Source organism: Ochotona curzoniae, unplaced genomic scaffold (genome assembly GCF_017591425.1).
Source record: "Ochotona curzoniae isolate NIBS_2020 unplaced genomic scaffold, NIBS_Ocur_1.0 scaffold_4683, whole genome shotgun sequence".
NCBI classification, from domain to species: domain Eukaryota; kingdom Metazoa; phylum Chordata; class Mammalia; order Lagomorpha; family Ochotonidae; genus Ochotona; species Ochotona curzoniae.
The window spans coordinates 32,471,177-32,490,732 of record NW_024467121.1 but is presented as its reverse complement, the minus strand read 5'-3'; the positions used below and the strand labels follow the sequence as shown (position 1 = coordinate 32,490,732).

Genomic DNA, 19,556 nt, shown 5'->3' with positions numbered 1-19,556 from the left:
CAAGCCCTGTACCCCTCAAAGCATGGGTATAGTGGTCTCTGCTATTTCCTGGGCACATATGGTCACTGAAATTTAAATTAAGTGTTGGTCACTATCCAGTACTCAGAAGCTGTCGTAATGAACAGAGCAGACATAGAACTCAGCTGGCTGGCTATTTGGGCTTCAAGTAGCATTGGATGTCTTACTGCCTGGAACTGGTGGTAGTTGGAGTGAGAATACCACGGTGAGTTATGTAGGGAGGAAGCAGCTTCGACAAGCCGAGGCAGGGCTGGGGATGGCAAAGCCCAGGGTTAGGTTTAGGGTTAGGAAGGAAAGCCTCAGGGTGGGGTTCCCAGTTCTCTCTGAATAGGACGGAGACCAAACCTTGACCTCACCTTGCTTGTTAGTGCTTCTTAGCCCTGAGATCTCTTCCTTCTCTTTCCATGTATCTCCCTGTGGCATCTCACCTACCCCACAGCTTTATTCACCTCACTTCCAGAGATTGTTCAGCGGAGGGTCCACTGGTATAGTCTAGTAGCTTTCACACTGCATCAGAACCCCAGCAGGGCTTTGTTAAAACACAGATTCCTGGGCTTCATCATGGCTTCTGTCAACAGATGTGAGGTGGAGCCAGAGACCAAGCATTTTTACCAAGATCCTAGGGACTGCTGCTACTGCTGATCTTGGGACTACATTTGGAGAATCATTGGTGTGGTTTTTAGATTTACACTCAGAGGCAGGAGTTCTAGCATAGTGGGTTACGCTGCTGCTTGAGAAATCCCATATCTTAGGTCACAGCCAATTCACGTGCAGTATGGGGAAGGGCAGAAGCTGACTTTTCTGGTACTGCTTTGTTCCACCCTCAGCTTTTTTATTTGAAAAATGAGAGTCACGGCCACACATTTTATCTAGTGGTTAAGAGACTTGCTTTGATTTGATACTCCACTCTGGGTCCGGATTCCACCTTCTTGCTGATACAGACCCTTTGAAGCAGCAGTGATGCCTTCAATAATTGGGTTCCTATCACTCATGTGGGAGACCTGGATTGAGTTCTCAATACCCAACTTAGTCCTCACTTCAGTCTCAGTTGTGTCCATTTGAAGAGTGAGTCAGAAGACAGGAATTCTCTCTCTCTCCATCCTTCCCTTTCCCTTTTTCTCCCCCCCCACCCCCACGTCTCCCCTCTGCCTCCTAAATAGAAACACAGACACACACACCCCACACTGGAAGTCATGCTAAAAGTCAAAGTTATCAAAGCCAGAAAGTTAGCTAGGACCTAAAGGCAAATTTGACAACGTGAATATGATTAGAAGCATGATGCTGAGGGTCAGAGGTTGAAGCTCAGCTTGCAATACCACACTTGTCCCCAGCAATTGACCCTCATGCTTTATCATTTCCCTACTTGGGCTTCAAGAGGGATCCCAAGAGCTAATAGGACTGACACTAGGAACTTGCATTCTCCTTCTATAGGCTGCCTTAATCTATAGGCTTCTTCCTGTCCATGCTGACTCCAGACCAAAGGCAACGATATGAGTGTGGAATAGAAAGTGCTTGGCCTGGAGTCTGGGATGTTTATAGGCACTGACTGACGAGAGATAATGCTACTGTAGTAACTGATGAGGTAAGGGTGGGGGTGGACAGGGAGGGCCATAGGCTCTCTTTGCCTTCGTCTTGGTTCTGTAGACATCAGAGGCAGACCTCTTGGCTTCAACCAATCAGTTAGTGCTCCTTATCTCTAACCAGTTTCAGAGTCCACACAGAAGAGTGTATGCTGATCAATATTTACCTGCAACTGTTGGAAACTTCAGTATATGCTGGAGAGACCCTTGGTTAGTAGCAATCTCTTCACCGAAGGAAGACCATTTGTGTGTGGGATCATTTCTGTCCCCTGCTATAAACACAAGTCATTCTGATGAAGTGCAAATTGTGTGCCTTTAACATCTAATGCCTGTTTTCAATGTGTGACACCTCTTTTAGGCACAACTATCTCAGGCCTTAAATGGAGTTTCAGATAAGGCAAAAGAAGCAAAGGAGTTTCTCGTTCAGCTGAAGAACATCCTGCAGCAGATCCAGGTGAGCACAGCTCTGACATGGGGAGGTGCAACCAGTTCAGTTAGCTTGCAGAATGTTTCAGGTAGCCAAAAAGAAAGGAAATGCCTATAGCAAGCATTTTACAGTGATGTCCATTAGAAAGCTACTGTGTCCCACTGTACCACCTTGGACAATGAAGGTGTCATATACTTAATCTATTTACCCATCTGTGACACCTGGTATGGAAAAGGAGTTTTATATGAAGATAGAGAGAAATATATAATCTGGCAGTGGAAAGATGGTATCCAGCACTATACATGGCTCTGTAGTCATAGGGTCCCATGCAATGTCTGTGTATGGTGCCTCTGTAAACAATGTAAACCATGTAAACAATGCACCAAAACATAAATGTGTCATTTACTAAGTAATGGATGGACTAATAATCTGTGTAATGTCAGGTACTCAACCCAACACATGATCAGTGAGGCACAGCTTCTTACATTAGGGAGCTCTGTCCCTAGGGGCCAGAGAGCATACATTTGTGGTACTATGTGATTGTGCACATCAAGAGGAACTATTCATATAGATAAGGAACCCATCCATAAGGCACTGCAATATCTGTATTGAGAATAGGGGCTAAGAACCCTTGACAATTTTTAAAAATTTATTTGTATTTATTTAACAGCCAGATTTACAGAGAAAGAGAATTTTCCATTCATCAGTTTTCTCCCCAAATAGCTGCAGTAACCATCTGGGTCTTGGGCTGTTTTCCATTGTTTTTGCATGTGCATTGCAAGGAGATGAATAGAAAGTGGAACAGCTGGGAATTGGTTTGGCCACCATACAGGATGCTGGCATCACAGGCAGCAGCTTAACCCATTACACCACAATGCCAGCTCCAACACATGGAATTATTAATCAGTCCACAATAACTATTCTTAGTAACTTAAAAGTGCAGAGTTAGCCATGGGACACTTAAGAATTATTTTTATCTCATCTGGAAGTCACAGAGAGAGAGAGACAGAGACATTCAATGATTCACTCCGCAAAAGCCCTCAACAGCCACATTGGGCCAGGCCAAAATCAAGAGCTTGGGACTCAGTCTAGGTCTCTCATGCTGTTGGCAAGGACTTAAGTACTTGCGTTACCACCTGCTGCCTCTCAAGGTGCACATAGCAGGAAGTTGGAATCAGGATTTGGATCCAGGCACTCCACTATGGCATGTAGGCATCCCAAATGGTGGTGTAAGTGCTACATCAAACACCCATTCATAGGGCATTTGAAGCCCTGCTACTCTCAATGTTTCAGGTATTGTTCTGTGAGGGGTATGGTAGAAACTGGTGATCCGAGCAACAGAAAGTTATTGACTCCTAGTTCTGGAGACCATTTATATGACTTATACAGAATGGGCAGAAGATTCATAATAGCTCATGACTGTACGTGGATGAATAACTGCTAATAGGCATGAAGATTTCTTCCATGGTAGTGAAAATATTCTCATTAGATTATGGTGTTTTTTGCAAAACTCCATGAATACATAATCAAATCTGTTGAACTATACATTTAAATGTATGAGGTATGAATTATAACTCAGCAAAGCTATTTTTTAAGTGGTGTTAGAGGTAAAACTGGAGGAAGTCTGATCTCAGGGGATACTTTGGAACTTTCTTGAAAAAACCTTCTGCAGGGCCCGGCGCGGTGGCGCAAGCGGTTAAGGTCCTCGCCTTGCACGCCCGGGATCCCATATGGGCGCCGGTTCTAATCCCGGCAGCCCCGCTTCCCTTCCAGCTCCCTGCCTGTGGCCCGGGAAAGCAGTCGAGGACGGCCCGGGGCTTTGGGAACCTGCACCCACGTGGGAGACCCGGAAGAGGCTCCTGGCTTCTGATCGGCATAGTATCGGCCCGTTGCGCTCACTTGGGGAGTGAATCATCGGACGGAAGATCTTCCTCTCTGTCTCTCCTCTCTGTATATCTGCCTTTCCAATGAAAAAATAATAAAAATAAATCTTAAAAAAAAAAAAAAAACCTTCTGCATTACTCTTGGGGCGGTGAGGGTATATCATTCAGATGTATCATGACTTGACTTGCAAAAAGATAACCACTTGGAATCTAGATTTTTGTTAGAGAAGAGAAGGAGAAAACAAACAAAAAAAAAAACAAAAAAAGAGAATGAGAGAGAAGAGCAACTTAATGAACAGACTAAGTACTTACAAACAGAAAAGGAAAATCTTTATGCAACTTCTGGATACAACTCTACAACTCTCATGATTACTCTGACATCTACATGGAAAGAAGTAAAAAAAAAAAAAATTAAGGAAGGTTTCATACATTGGATTCTCTTCCAGTGATGGGGGGAAAAGAGTGATTTTGAAGACTATAGCAAAGACAAATACGTCACAACCAAGCTGACTTCTGAACATGTTTATAAAACAAAAACTTCTAATGTACAATTAACTTGATGAGAGTGAAAACTGAAGAAACATGCTGGAATTGACAGTCCCACAAATGGAAATCTTCTGTTCATCAACAGAACAGAGCTAAGCCCACCCTTGAAAGATGACAATTTTTCAGAATAAAAATACTAATAGTCCCAGACCATGTACTAAAGAAGTATATCAGTTAATGCCTCAGATTGGTTCCCGTGGCCTCAGAGCCCACAAGACAAAATAATTTTGAATGCTATTCCATTGGTGTAAACCAAGCCATGTATGCCTCTGACATGTAGTGCCTGCATGAACCCATTTTCTGTTTTATATATATCCACCTTAGTCAACCTATTGCAACAATGATCTAACAAACAGGAAAGGTATTTGTGAGCAATCCCTGAACAAAGACCACTTTGGAAATATTTATTTTCTCTGTGTAGCACAAGCCACACAAATACTCAAATACAGGCTGCTTAGCAAATCCCAAATCCAAAGAATAAAAACATGATCTTTTTATGAGGTATAAAAATTAGTGGTTTCATGTTCTTAGAGTCATGTACATGGATGTCTTAAGGATTATTTGTGGTTCAAATGTGCAAGATGCCAATATTAGTCTCCAAGGAAACCTAAGATGGAATTTATATTTTGGATTTTAAAATAGATAAAATATTGAAAATTGAATTATTCACCAGAGGCTGAGATTAATGCAATATGCAGGCTTTTACCTTTATCTTCACTTACATGCTTTGATTACTGCCTCTGAACCACAGGCCGTATTTTGCTCTTTAAGAGATTTATTTAGAAATGTCTTCTCAGGAATGCAACCACAGTCATTAAGAACAGAACAGCAGGGGCAAGCTGGTACAGCACAGAAGCTGATACTTGGATTGCCTACATCCCATATTGGAGCCCCTGGGTTCAATTCCTGGCTCTGCTTCCAATTCAGCATTCCTGCAGTACATACCCTGGGAGGCAGTAGATAATACAGCTCAAGTGTTTGAGCTCCTGCCAGCTAACATAGGAGATCCAGATAAAGTTCTGGGCTCCTGGCTGTAGCATGGCCTAGCTGTGACTGATTCTCTCGCTCTCTCCCTGCTGTCTTTCAAATAAGAAAAAAAAAAACTAAAAAGGAGAAGAGAATTGTTTATGAAACACATTTTATTCATCATGAATGGGTCTTTATCAGTGTTCTACATTACACAATAAATCACCTTTATGGGTGTTCCCTGAAAGCTGTACGAATGTTGAATTTTTGCTCTGTATTTAAGATATTCAAATGTTTAGATATTTGAAAAAAATAAATCCTTTAAAATTATAAAATTTTTAAGTGCAAAAACTTAGTAGCATAAGTGACTATGGATATTTATTATATAACAACTTAATTCTCCTATATCATTCTCCCCTTTTTAAAATGTGCCATGTTAGGGCCCGGCACGATAGTGTAGTGATTAAAGTCCTCGCATTGCACGCATCAGGATCCCATATAGGGGCCAGTTCTAATCCTGGCAGCCCTGTTTCCCACCGAGCTCCCTGCTTGTGGCCTGGGAAGGCAGTTGAGGATGGCTCAAAGCTTTGGGACCCTGCACCCGCGTGGGAGACCCGGAAGAAGCTCCTGGTTACTGGCTCCGGATCGTCATAGCACCAGCCATTGTGGTCACTTGGGGAGTGAGTCATCGAATGGAAGACCTTTCTGTCTCTCCTCCTCTCTGTATATCTGCCTTTCCAATAAAAATAAACAAATCTTTAAAAAAATAAAGTAAAATCATTAAAAAAAATGTGCCATGTTAAAAGCTTTAGATTCATCCTATAACCACTGCTGTGGCTGACAGGTGACTTTCTAACAACTGAGTAAAGCAGAATAGTCAGAATAGCAGAATAGTTCCTACTATTTGCATTATTTTAGTCATTGCAGCAAGACACCATTATGAGAGGCAGAGAGCCAGGCTTACCTAAGCTATCTTGCATTTATGGAATAAGCAGGGAAGATAATTGGTAAAAAACAAAGGGAATCAGGGGCTTGTATTGCGGTGCTGTGAGTGAAGGCGCTGCTTGCAATGCTGGCATTCCAGATGAGTCTCAGCCACCCTTTCTAATCCACTTCCCTACTGATGTGCCTGGGAAAGCAGTGGAGGATGGCCCAAGTTCTTGGGACCCTACCATCTATATGAAACACGTGGATCCCAGGCTCTGGCTTCAGCCTGGCCCAGTTCAGCTGTTGCAACCATTTGGAGAATGAACCAGCACATGGAAGATCTCCCTTTCTCTCCTTGACTCTAACTCTGCCTTCCAAATAAATATATCTTTTTAAAAGTAAACAAAGGGGATAATTCTAAATATATATTTGAGAACAGCTGTATTATGTAAAATAAAATCCAAAGAGGATCAAAAGCATATTTTTCTTTTTTTTTAAGATTTATTTTATTACAAAGTCAGATATACAGAGAGAAGGAGAGACAGAGAGAAAGATCTTCCATCCGATGACTCATTCCCCAAGTGAACGCAACGGCCGGTGCTGTGCCAATCCGGAGCCAGGAACCAGGAACCTCTTCCGGGTCTCCCATGCGGGTACAGCGTCCCAAAGCCTTGGGCCATCCTCAACTGCTTTCCCAGGCCACAAGCAGGGAGCTGGATGGGAAGTGGAGCTGCCAGGATTAGAACCGGCGCCCATATGGGATCCCAGGGCGTTCAAGACGAGGACTTTAGCCGCTAGGTCATGCAGCCGGGCGCCAAAAGCATATTTTTCACTGTGCCAAACTACAAACTCCCACAGATCATTTCCTTGCTTGAGTCACATATCTGAGAAATTATATCAGGATTATATTCAATTTATTGTTTTTGTTTACTGAAAGCAATAAATCACTTTAACCACTCTTAATTGTATTTTTTAAAGTGCTCTGCTATGTCTTTTCTGTTTCACGGCTTAAAGGTAATATATTTACATTAATTAATTGTACTGCTTAAGTATAATTACAAACCAGAGATTGGGGAGGGCTGGCATTTGGCACTGCAGGTGGCTTGCGGCTCAGGATGCCTAGTTCCTGTATCAGAGTGCCTAGTCAGAGTGCTGGTTCCTCTGCTTCTGAACCAGCTTCTTGCTAATGTGCCCCCTGGGAAAAGCAGGTGTTGGCTCAAGGACCTTGGTTCCTGCCACCCAAGTAGAATCTCTACATTTAGTCCCAGTCTCCTCACTTCTGCTTATCTCAGCTCTGGTTACCAGGCAGGAAGCCAGAGGTTGGAAGATTTCTGTTTCCTCCCACCTCTCTTTTTCTCTCTTTCTCTCTCTCTCTCTTCTTCCCTCTCTCTTTCACTGACTTTGAAAAATATGAAAATAAGTAAATTACAAAAAATGTCTTAGGTCCCTGTCTCCAAGTACAGTCACATTCTGAGGAACTGGAGGTTAAGATATCAACATAACAATTTCAGGAGACATAATTTTCAGCCCATAATGTGAGATCTGAATGCATAGTGGTCTTAGAGACTCAGACAATTCTTTATTAAAACTCAGCAATACAGATCTTACAGCAGAACACTTTTCATTTAGTTTATTTCTTTCTCGTTATAAAAACAAACATAAGGGTTCTAGACGTTTTTGTAACTAGGAAGAAAAAGCTCACCAATAGCTCACTATGTGAGGTGACACTCTCCCAACATTTAACGTGTGTTCTGTTAGACACACACACACACACACGTCTAAGACTGCACTGCGTACAGCTTGCTATCTGCCTTTTTTCCTTCCTCAAGATCTTTCATGAGCATTTCCCATGGCATGAAGAGCTTTTTAAACAAGGTTTGAATGACTACAGATTTCTTCACCATACAGACATGCTGAAAGTCACAGGATATTCTCCTAGTCCACATTTACTTTTTTCCAACTTAAGACCCTTATAGGCAATGCTGGGATGAGATTCTCCATTCTCTGATGATATAGTTTTTTTGTCAGCAACACTTGCCAGATTCCATCACCTCTCTAAAGCTCTCTGCTTCTCCCTGCAGGAAAATGGCCTGGACTACGAAGCCTGCCTGGTGGCTCAGTGTGATGCCCTGGTTGATGCTTTGACCCGACAGAAAGCCAAGCTGCTCACCAAGGTGACTAAAGAAAGGGAGCACAAGATGAAGGTAGGCACCTGTTTAGGGGACTGGCACACCTAACGCCTGGGACATCCTCCACACCCAATGTGGAGTCCAACGTACAGTAGGTGCTAGATAAATCTTAGTTGAGTGAATCATTGAATGAGGCAAGAAAGGCTAGACTAGTTTGTTTAGTAACACTCATGTGATTGGAAAGGATCCAGCCAACAACTTTGCCGTTTGCAAGTCAGAAGCCCACCTCTCCCGCCTTCTCTAAGCTCTTCCATCTTTCTAAGAGACTCCTCAAGGTCTCATTGTGCAGAAGTGAACAAAGACAATGAGGAGGCCTAGCTGTGCTCAGGTCTGAAACACGTGAGGTTCCCTCTGATGTCACATACATATAATCAAATGTGCATGCACACACACACACACACATGTGCCACAAAAGGAAGGTGAAGTTCACCCTCTAACACTGAGAATCTGGTACGGGCAGGCACCCATAAACACTACCAAAGGAGAAAGAATTATCATTATATGAAAAGCTCCATCTATGCTAGAGACATTCCCAAACTGCATCTGAAAACATCACTTTCAAAGAAAGAAGTAATGAGAGCCTGGCACTATAGTTTAGTGGCTAAAATTCTTGCCTTGTAAGCACCAGGATTCCATATGGGCACTGGTTTTAATCCCAGCTGACCCACTTCCCATTCAGCTCCCTGCTGGTGGCCTGGGAGAGCAGTCAAGAACGGCCAAAAGCCTTGGGACCCTGTACCCACATGGGAGACCTGAAAGAGGCTCTTGGCTCCTGGCTTCAGATTGGCTCAGCTCTGGCCATTGCAGCCACATGGAGAGTGAATCAACAGATGGAAGATCTTCCTGTCTTTCCTCTTCTCTGTATATCTGGCTTCCAATGAAAATAAAATAAGGCTTTCAAAAAAAGAAGCAATGAGAATTGGACAGGATCCATGATTTCCAAAGGAAGTGGTTAAGGCTACTGAGGTTGTCTTCACTTATTTCCCAGTGACAAGGACACTTGGAGCTGAGGAGCAGAGCAGGAGTGGGTGCAGGTTACTCCAGGGAGCACCTCCTCAGGGCTATCTGTACACTGAGTCTCACTGCAGCCTGGCTGTTCTTCCTCTGATGGGATGGTTGCTTAGAGGAACTGTTTTATTGCAGATGGTTTGGGACCAGATCAATCACTGCACACTGAAGCTGCGCCAGTCCACAGGGTTGATGGAGTACTGTCTGGAGGTGATCAAGGAGAATGACCCCTCTGGATTCCTACAGGTGAGCCAGCCCCACCAAGACTGGTGCTGTTCCCCCAACTCTAACTCCATGCCCTAAACCAGCTCAAGTTTTAGGAAAGAGTCCTCCTTGCCTTGGAGTTGAGCAGATTCCCCTCTGCTCAGTGTTTAAAGGAGTCCTAGCCTCTGACCTTGGCTGATTCTTACTAGCTGTTACCCTAATCTTACATCAGTCCATTCAACAAGGAGGTGCAATGAGAAATCTTGGGGGCTCCAAAGGCTGTGCTTCAACATCTCCCCCACAAACAGCAAAGGACCATTCTTGCCAAACAAACTGGACAGAAGTGAACAGCAGACTCTACCTGGCCCCTTAACTCACTGTGCAGAGCTCTGCAGAGTTGGTCAATGACTGGCTATCCGTGCAGACAGTGTGGCCTTCTGAGTCATCTCACAAGCTTTCAGATGAAGTTAGAGTCATCTGTAGCTCTCAGATCATAGCAGTGATTCAGCCATGTTTATGGGGGAAATGATGAAACCTCTTGCTTATTCCCCAAGAGGGGAACATGGGATCAAGGCTCTGCAGGGTACAGTCAGCTTGGAGCAGAAGCTATAGAATCCAATGGAAAATGAACTCCTTTCTTCAGACCCTGAGACAAACTCCTAACATGTTTCACTCTGCAAAATACTAGATCTATTAGAACGGATATAATGAAGGATGTTTATGTGTACTTTAGAAAAGCATCATTTATGTCACAAAATGTTTTAGTGCATGTCTTTAAATAGCAAGTGATTCTTTATATCTAACCTGATTGGACATGTCAAATGTGCCTGAAAACACTGAAATTCATTTCTGTCCCATTGGTGTTGCAAAGACAGGGGCCGTGCACTCTCTGCCATGACTCTGAGAGCTCACAGTGAGTGCAGCCCCCCCAGGCCCTGAGCCTTGGAGAAGAGGCTCCGATCCACCCCTACGACCAACACAGTGCTGCACAAAATTCCCTTTGCAGATTGCAACTCTAAACTCTGTGGTTCCCTTTAAGATCTCGGATGCTCTGATCAAGCGTGTGCAGGTGTCTCAGGAGCAGTGGGTCAAAGGAGCCCTGGAGCCCAAAGTGTCTGCGGAGTTCGACCTGACCTTGGACAGCGAGCCACTGCTGCAGGCCATTCACCAGCTGGACTTCATTCAGATGAAATGTAGGGATGAGCCGTGGTCGGCCCCAATGTAGTCAGTGCTTCTTTCCAAAGAGGCACCCAGTCTGAAGGTGGCAGGCTTGGGCCACAGAAGGTCTGTGGCACCCAGAGTACAACACAGTGGGACACTAGGGACACTGGATGGTTCAAGACCCAGCTCAGCCATCATGGACTGTGCAAGTTGGAACAGAAACAGTCCACCTGAGCCTGAGCTTTCCCATTTGCAAAGCCAGGGATGTGTGCTTGTTTAGAGACACTTAAGGAGTATCTGCCATGTGCCTGGTACCCTGGGGGGCAACAGAGGACAAGTCTGTGAACTCCTATCTGAGAGTAAGCTTCTATTCCACAGAAAGGAGGTAGAATGCAAAGAAACCTATGATATTAATGTCTGAGAGGGGCAGATGTTAAGAAAAAAAAAGGGGGGGGGATATAGCAGATATTGAGGGTATATTAAAATGCAGAGAGGAAAAGGAGAAAAGTAGGAGGGGAAAGGGAAAGAAAGGAGCTGTAACCTGGGAAAGAACATTCCAAGTAGTAGAGAGTTGACAAGTGCAAAGGCTCTGAGGCAGGGATGTTTTCACTCAGAGAGCTAAGGAGGACACCCAGCAAAGGCTTAATTCAAGTTTGTACAACTTGTTGTGGTTACAACACCAGCAAGTGGTGGCCAGAGCCAGAGTCCTGGTCTAGGTATTATCTCTTAAGGTATGCCCAGGAAACTCTCAGGAGGAGGAAAAAATCTGCTTGTCTTTTTGTGGGCTAAGGACAACCCCTGCAGCATTCCGTGAGCTTGGGAAGTCCTTGTCTGCTGAATACATGGCCATTTAAAGGGAAAACAGGCATATTGCACATCTTCCTGCTCACTCCCACACAGTCTGCAGCTTGAGTGAGGCTTGGAAGCACCACTTGTTCCAGGTGTGAATGAAACATGGTGACCAGGGAAGAAAGGTCCTGGATGTGTTCAGGGAGCTGCAATGGAGGGGTTGGCCTGGAGAGTGGAGCTGTGGTGGGAGGAGGCTTGGGACTGCTGCACACACTCCTGACAGATGGGGATTTCAGGGAAGAAAAGGGGAGCGGTGAGAGGAGCAGCAGAGCGCAAGAGACAGAAAATACTCCCATAGTTTGTCAGCTGACATTCAGTCAGCCCTGGGACCAAGTCAATGATGAAGTCAGGGGCTTCACCCTGCCAGTTAAGCCTGAAAGCTGACATCTTAATTCTCAGAGCCACATTGAAATGTATAGCTTTTACAAAAACCAATGTTGCCATCTTTACTCAAAGATTAAGAAAGAGAGTATGTGGACTTAACTGTTTCTAAAAATCTCCTGAGCCTGGAAACACATTTTTCCTACAGCTGGAAACACATTTTTCCTACTTTCATTCTAGTAAAAATTGTCATGTACCTGATTCCTGTCCCTGTGTACTTAGGCTAGCTGTCCCATACACTGCAGATGCTTTCCTGGCCCAAATCTAGTTTTTTGACTTTCAAATGCTTCTGGCCATAGGCCCACACTCCAAGGTCAGAGTAAAGCTGTCTCGCTTGGTTTGGTGGCCCTGCAAAGAGGGAGCACACAGGCTGGCCAACACGTGGACTTGAACCCTGTTGGAACTCTTGTGCTTCTCACAAATCAGGGTTTCTCGGTGGGTGGGTTGGAAAAAGGGTGTCTTTCCCTAGGGGTACAGGTTCCAAGGGATAGGCCCTGGGATTTCAGGACACTCCAGACTTGGAAAGCACACAGCACAGGAGTGACCAATTAGGGTCACGAGGGGGAGAAACAAGCCTTGTTATTCTTTGGTGGCCAGGTGCTCCTGCAATGGGGGGTGATGGGAGAGATTGGGCAGGAACCTTGGCGGGGGCACTGTCACTAACCCCTGGCAAGCTCTTGTCACCGCAGTGCCACCCGTCCCCCTGCTGCAGCTTGAGAAGTGCTGCACCCGCAACAACAGTGTCACCCTGGCCTGGAGGATGCCTCCCTTCACCCACAGCCCCGTGGACGGCTACATCCTGGAGCTAGATGATGGTGACGGGGGCCAGTTCCGGGTGAGGACTGCTGCTTGTCTGCAGTGGGGGTAGGGGGAACGTTGAAAGGGAGGAGTCCTTAGTCTTGGTTCCATTTCAAGAGATACCTCAGAGACAAAGATGGCTAGCTGCCCTGGGGTGGTGGGATGTGCGGCTTCCCTACTGAGGGCTGGGTCTAGCTGGGGCTGACAGGTAGAAGGGTCCATTGTACAGAATATTCTGGATCACTTTCCCATGGGCCTAAGGAAGAGCTCATAGAATGTGTCCTCTACATGCACGTCCTTCCCCAATGCCTCCCAACCCCAGGGATCACAAACACTCTTGCATTTCTTCTCTAAGGAGTTGTACCCATTACCAAATCTTGCTAAAGGTTAACATTCTTTTAATTTCTATCAAAGGGATATATGTACATGGTGTTTCCTTTTTTTTTGTTTGAAAAATCCAAGAACATAAAAGTTTGGGAAATAACTAGTTAGTACTCCCTGACCTTATGTGCCTGTGTGTTGTGTGTATTCATATGAAGCCTGACACACAGCTACTATTGATAACTTCCAGTAAGTGAGACACATGCCCTTGGAGAAGCAGCTCGGGTCCAAGGCAGAAATACCTACCTGGGCAGTGGCCTGAGCAGGGGTAGGACATTCCTGAGTAGTGTCCCAGTTGACTGCTAAGGTGTAGTCCTTGCTTCCCTAGGGTCCACCCCAAACCGCCCTGTACCTCTAATGGTAAAGGAACAGGGAAGCTGCTAGACAGGGCTTTGTGCCATTTTGAACAGTCTGTGACCTAGACACAGCTAATTAGAATTTCCCTTATTTAACAATTTTATTGGGATAATAATATTTTTTAAAGATTTTTTTAATTGTAAAGTCAGATATACAGAGAGGAGGATAGATAGAGACAAATATCTTCCATCTGTCGACTTACTCCCCAACTGGCCGCAACAGCTGGAGCTGAGCTGACCTGAAGCCAGGAGCCAGGAGCCAGGAGCCAGATCTCCCAAGTGGGTGCAGAGTTCCAAGGCTTTGGGCCATCTTCAACTGCCTTTGTAGGCTACAAGCAGGGAGCTGGATGGGAAGTGGGGCCGCCAGGATTAGAATTGGTGCCCATATGCAATCCTGTCATGTACAAAGTGATGACCTTAGCCACTAGGCTACTGTGCCAGGCCCAATCACAGTTTTAATATCAATGTGACTTCAGCAACCATGTGCTAAGAGGAATTTTCCAAATGGTATAGCCTAATTAGTAGGCTTGACTGTCTTTCAGGAAGTGTATGTTGGCAAGGAGACCCTGTGCACCATTGATGGTCTTCACTTCAACAGTACCTACAATGCCAGGGTCAAGGCTTACAACTGCTCTGGTGTTGGGCCTTACAGCAAAACTGTTGTCCTGCAAACGTCTGACGGTGAGCATCAGAATCTATTAGTGGTCCAGATGGGCACCTACAGTAGTCATGATGAATAGGTGATGTTGGGCATGGCAATATTCTCCAGGCTATGGACTACTGGGGCCATGGGTAGACCTACAAAACAGGAAAGTGAGTGCCCAGGCCCAACCTACATATTATCCTTTAGACCAGGGAAAAGCTAACAGCTGCTTAAGATGGAGAGGAACTGGAGGAAAAGGGGCCAGATAAGGCACATCCACCTGCTGCCAGTCCTGTCCCTGCTTCTTGCCTGCATCCTCCTCCCTGCCAGCTACCATCCATGCACCCCATTTTGCCGGACCTGGGAAAGGAGACTCATTGTGGAGTAGCTCAGAGACAGACAGACTTCTACTTCTGAAGGGCTAAGCAATGAGCCACATGTCTGTCAGGGTGGAGACCCATGGGCCCCTCAATTGGAGCCTTTCTTGCAGCAGGAAACATCCCTCACACTGCTAGCACAGCAGCTCAGACCTGATGGTTTGCACACTCAATTGCATGCCTGCTTTAGGAATTTTAGGCAATGAAAGCCCATAACAATGCAGAGGATGCCTCACTGTTTGCGTCCTTTGCAGGCAGCAATGACAAAAATACAATATAAATTACAAAGACAGTTTTATACTGGGCATGGCCTAGTGAGGCTACAGAGACAAAACTCCTACCCTGCTACTGCTGCTTCCAAGGGCAGTGCTAAGCCTACATTTCTTGTCATCCTTTGCTTGAGTTTGTCATCTGATCACCATGAGAAAAACACAACACACCTCTGTGGCCATCCAGAGGCAGGAAGGAGAATGAGCCAGAGTAGACACCAATGCCAGCTAGGGATGCTTTATTTAAAATGGTGTGGTCTGCAGACATTTTATACACTATGTTCACTAGCTTTCTGTCCCTGGGGCTCTCCAGCCTAGAGAAGTCCCATCCTTTGCCATGCATGTTATGGTCACAATTTTAGAGTAGAATCCTCACTTCTCCACAGCCTGGGAAATTTGATGAGTAGAAGGGGGTGCCACATGATGAGTAGCAAAATGGAGAATTTTGCTTTATGAGCTTGACCATATCACTTTACCGTTTTGTGCCAATCTCCCACCTGTGAGGTGCGTCACTGATTTCTACTGTCTCCTTAACTCATAACAGTGTCTGAGCATTTGCAAGGAAAAGTATTAGGAATCAAGACTCAAGGAAATGCATCTAGAGCTGAGGCTTTGATGACTGAATATCTGTGATCTTCAGGCTAGTTTGGCTTCAAGATATTGGAAAAATGGATGAACTCTGAGCAGCAGGGAGTGCGCATGTACATATTAGTGCATGCATGCTTGCATACCTGTAGTAGCCATATAGGGAAGACCATTCAATGCTGCTGCCTTCATTCTGAATCTACCAGTCTGCCTCTGAGCACCTTAGAGACTACCAGTGGATTCTATCACCTGATCCTGCATCTCTCCCTTCCCTCTTTCCCAGTGGCCTGGTTCACATTCGACCCCAACTCTGGGCATCGGGACATCATTTTATCCAATGACAACCTGACAGCCACCTGCAGCAGCTATGATGACAGAGTGGTACTGGGTACAGCTGCATTCTCCAAGGGTGTGCACTACTGGGAGCTGCACGTGGACCGGTATGACAACCACCCCGATCCTGCCTTTGGAGTGGCCAGGGCCAGTGTGGTCAAGGACATGATGCTGGGCAAAGATGACAAAGCCTGGGCCATGTACGTGGACAACAACCGCAGCTGGTTCATGCACTGCAACTCTCACACTAACAGGTGCGCACAGCCCTGCCCTCTGTGGACATGCGGTATTTAAAAATGAGGATCCTGTGGGACAGTGTCCCTTGTGCTTTTTCCAAGCCTAGGCATCAGAAACTGTGGTCTCCAGTTTCCAGGTGGTTTTGCCTGTGATCACGTAGAAGTGGTCATTTACCTGAAGCCCAAATGAGAGTATATAATGAAGATAAAAATAGCACCAGCCCAACTAGTTCCCCACACTACCCAGGAATTCTACTGGATACTTCACTAGCAATTTTCTTCCTGCTTCCTCTTAACTTCCCTTTACAGCCATCGACCCAAACTTGAGTCACTTAATGGGCATTCCTGGAAGGAATAGATGTGTTGGAATTGCAGGTCATTGGCCCAAATTGCTCCCTGCCCCTGCTGTGGTCTCACATGGGCTTTGAGCCTTGGCAGAGTCCTCAACAGGGTGAGCCTGGGATGGAAAGGTGTTATCGGTGTTCCCTGTGAACGAATCTGCCAAGGGTGCCCTCAGCTGCTGCTTTACTCTGAAGGGAGGCTGACCCCAGGAGTAGTGGTACCAGGGTGGACACAGGTGACTAAAATGTCATAATTGTGCCAATTTGAGTCAGCTGCTCCACTTCCCATCTCACTCCCTGCTAATATGCTTGGGGCAGCAGCGAAGGATAATGCAACTGCTTGGGTCCCCGTACCCCATGTGGGATACCCAGAAGCAGCTGCTGGTTCCAGCTGTTGCAGCCATTTGGGAAATGAGTCAGCATCTCTCTCTCTTTCCAAACAAATAATTTGTTTAAATCTGTCTTCACCTAGTGAACAGGGATGCAGTATTCACATTCTCAAGGTGACATGAGCTGGTGACTCAAGAGACTCACAATTCAGCCATGAACTACCTTCCAGGGGTTCCTAAGAAGCTTCTGCTAAAGCAGGGTGGGGGGCTTTACATCTCCTGAAGGCCTGGAGTTCTGCATCACCCTCAAGCAAAGCATCCTCACTAGGCTAAAATAAAAAAGGGCACCAAGTGAGTCCTTGTCCTGGGCAGATCAAGGTGACTTCCTTCCCCATGCTCCACAGCTTCAAATGAAACCTACTCATGTAAGCCCAAGTCCCTTGGTGTGTAGTCTGAAAGAAGGAGTTGGTCAGCCTGGTTCCTCTAGGGTGAAATTTCATTAGTGGCCGGCTTAGAGGGTATGCACTGTAAATGAAGGGCAAACCCTCAGAAAATCAGCACCCTGCCACCTACCACCTCCCGGGTTCTGTTTTTGGGTAAGGGTGTTTCCTCTGCATCTTGGACTCCATATGGTAATGTGTTTTCCTTGGACTTCTCTTCCTAGAACGGAAGGTGGTGTATGCAAGGGAGCCACCGTTGGCGTGCTGCTGGACTTGAACAAGCACACTCTGACCTTCTTCATCAATGGGCAGCAGCAGGGCCCCACAGCCTTCAACCACGTGGATGGTGTCTTTATGCCAGCCCTCAGTCTCAACCGTAATGTGCAGGTACCACATGCCCCTCCAGGCCAGAGCTGGTTGCTCTTGCTGCTTGCTCTGGGTCCTGGCAGCCAGACCACCTATTAGCTGTCTTGGGCATTCTCTGGAGATGGATGCTCCCTGCTGTTGACTTGTTCATCTGGATCAAGCAGGGACTCTAATATGGCAGCTAGTGGAGAAACAGAACTCAGGACTGCATCCAATGCTAGAGTTCTGATGGCACAGAAGCCTACAGAGAGACAGACCTGAGGGCGCAAGGGGATAGAAATGTGGAGATGCCATCCTTTGTCATGAGCAGATTCCCCCCTCTGCCAACTGCTTAGGGTGGGAGTGGGGTGAGGCAGGGTCCTGTTTTGTGCCCATTACATGCCCATTACATCACTCACTCACTTCTGGATTCTACTGGCCTTCAACCCATTTGCAAACTGGATTTGAGGCAACCTGAAATATGTGCTGTGAATACAACGGCACTAGATGAAGGAGGACCATGGGAAGGAAGTAGACATAAATCTGCAACCATGAAAACAGCACCTGTTATAGCAGGTGTAGTAACTTTACCTGGGCTCCTGCAGCTTCATATAACTCCAGTTAGCTGTGTGATTCTTATTTCTGCTAGTGACAGTGGCCTGATGACAGCACAGTGACAAAATGTCAACAGCTCTCAAGCAAGCAGTGGACACTATGATTGGGGTGCTGTAGACACTCAGGTCTTGGTGATGGTTTTCCCACCTTTGATTATCCTAACCTCTTTTACAGGTCACCTTGCACACAGGATTGGAAGTACCAACCAACCTGGGACGGCCAAAGCTATCAGGCAACTAGTTTCCCAGCTCCAGCCAGGCTCATGAGCCCTGCCATTCTCACTAAGCTAACAATACCCACGAGGGCAGGGCAAGTGAGTCAGGGGTGCAACCCAGTAGCCACTGAATGTTGTAGAAATACATTTGCTTTAGGGCAATGTGTTAACAGGCTATGCCCATAGCTGCCACTATCAGTCATAAACACGGGTGTGTGTGTCACTTTCACTTCACCTAGATGTTGCAATACTCACAAAGAAGCATCTTTCTCAAAAAAACGAGAAATCAGTTGGGCTTGAGGTTTATGTTTCCTACTGTAAGTTTCCAACACTTCTCTTTATTTGTAGGGAGAGAGGAAGGTAAACTTGGAGAATGGCACCTTGTGAACAGATTTGGGGAGCTGTAAGCAACCCCATCCCTGAGTGCTAAACCTTTGCAGGAATGCCCTATTCCTTCAGAGTCCCACAGCTGCAGGTTCTCCTCTTTGCTAAGAAATAGAAGCCTTTAATTTTTCATTCCTGCTTTGGGATTGCTAAAATGGAACATTAATCATTCATGTTTGATTGTTGGTTCCCTCATCGAGCTTTTGAGGACTTAAAATGGCTTTCTTAGGGGCCTTTAACAGTCAACCTACTATGTTGCTCACTCTCCTGTTTCCTTCCTTCCTCTCTCTTTTACACACCCACCCACCCACCCACACAGAGGTACACATGCACATAAATGAATGTGTGACAGTCTACTGGAATTCATGCATTCAGTTCTTAGTTCCTACATATAAATGCAAACACTGGGCTTTTAAAGTCTGTCCAATGAATCTTCACTTGGTGGTGGTACTTCTCTGGAGTAGATGCCCCAAGAAGTGAACTGAAAACCTGAGTTGCCATTCTGAGCTGCGCTATTCCAAGACGCATAAGAATGGAAGATGCGAGGCATAGGAAAACCTTTTACAGCATGTCTACCTTTTTCTCTGAGATCACCTTACTGCCATCACAAATGCACCACAAATGCAAGAGCTGGCCCAGATGGCAGGCACTCATGGTAGAGTGGGTGTGACCTCTGAAATGGGCAGGAAATAAATGGGTACATCCCTTGCCTCCCAACTTCCCACAAGCCCAGTTCTGCTGGGTCCCGTGTGTACCAGGGCAGGGCTCTGG

General features: G+C 45.8%; 1 protein-coding gene across 3 annotated transcripts in view; it reads left to right on the top strand.

Moving 5' to 3' along the window:
• TRIM67 (tripartite motif containing 67) overlaps window positions 1-18,427 on the top strand; it is a 37,242-nt gene extending 18,815 nt beyond the window's left edge. For 2 of the 3 annotated variants that reach the window (XM_040967897.1, XM_040967895.1), the window contains 9 exons: window positions 1,957-2,052; window positions 8,429-8,551; window positions 9,680-9,790; window positions 10,788-10,945; window positions 12,827-12,974; window positions 14,217-14,355; window positions 15,832-16,135; window positions 17,452-17,614; window positions 18,362-18,427. In XM_040967897.1, coding sequence (XP_040823831.1) covers window positions 1,957-2,052; window positions 8,429-8,551; window positions 9,680-9,790; window positions 10,788-10,945; window positions 12,827-12,974; window positions 14,217-14,355; window positions 15,832-16,135; window positions 17,452-17,614; window positions 18,362-18,427 — 1,308 coding nt within the window. The remainder of the gene's footprint in view (window positions 1-1,956; window positions 2,053-8,428; window positions 8,552-9,679; window positions 9,791-10,787; window positions 10,946-12,826; window positions 12,975-14,216; window positions 14,356-15,831; window positions 16,136-17,451; window positions 17,615-18,361) is intronic. The other variant, XM_040967896.1, reaches the window with a different exon arrangement.
• The last annotated feature ends 1,129 nt before the right edge of the window (window positions 18,428-19,556 follow it).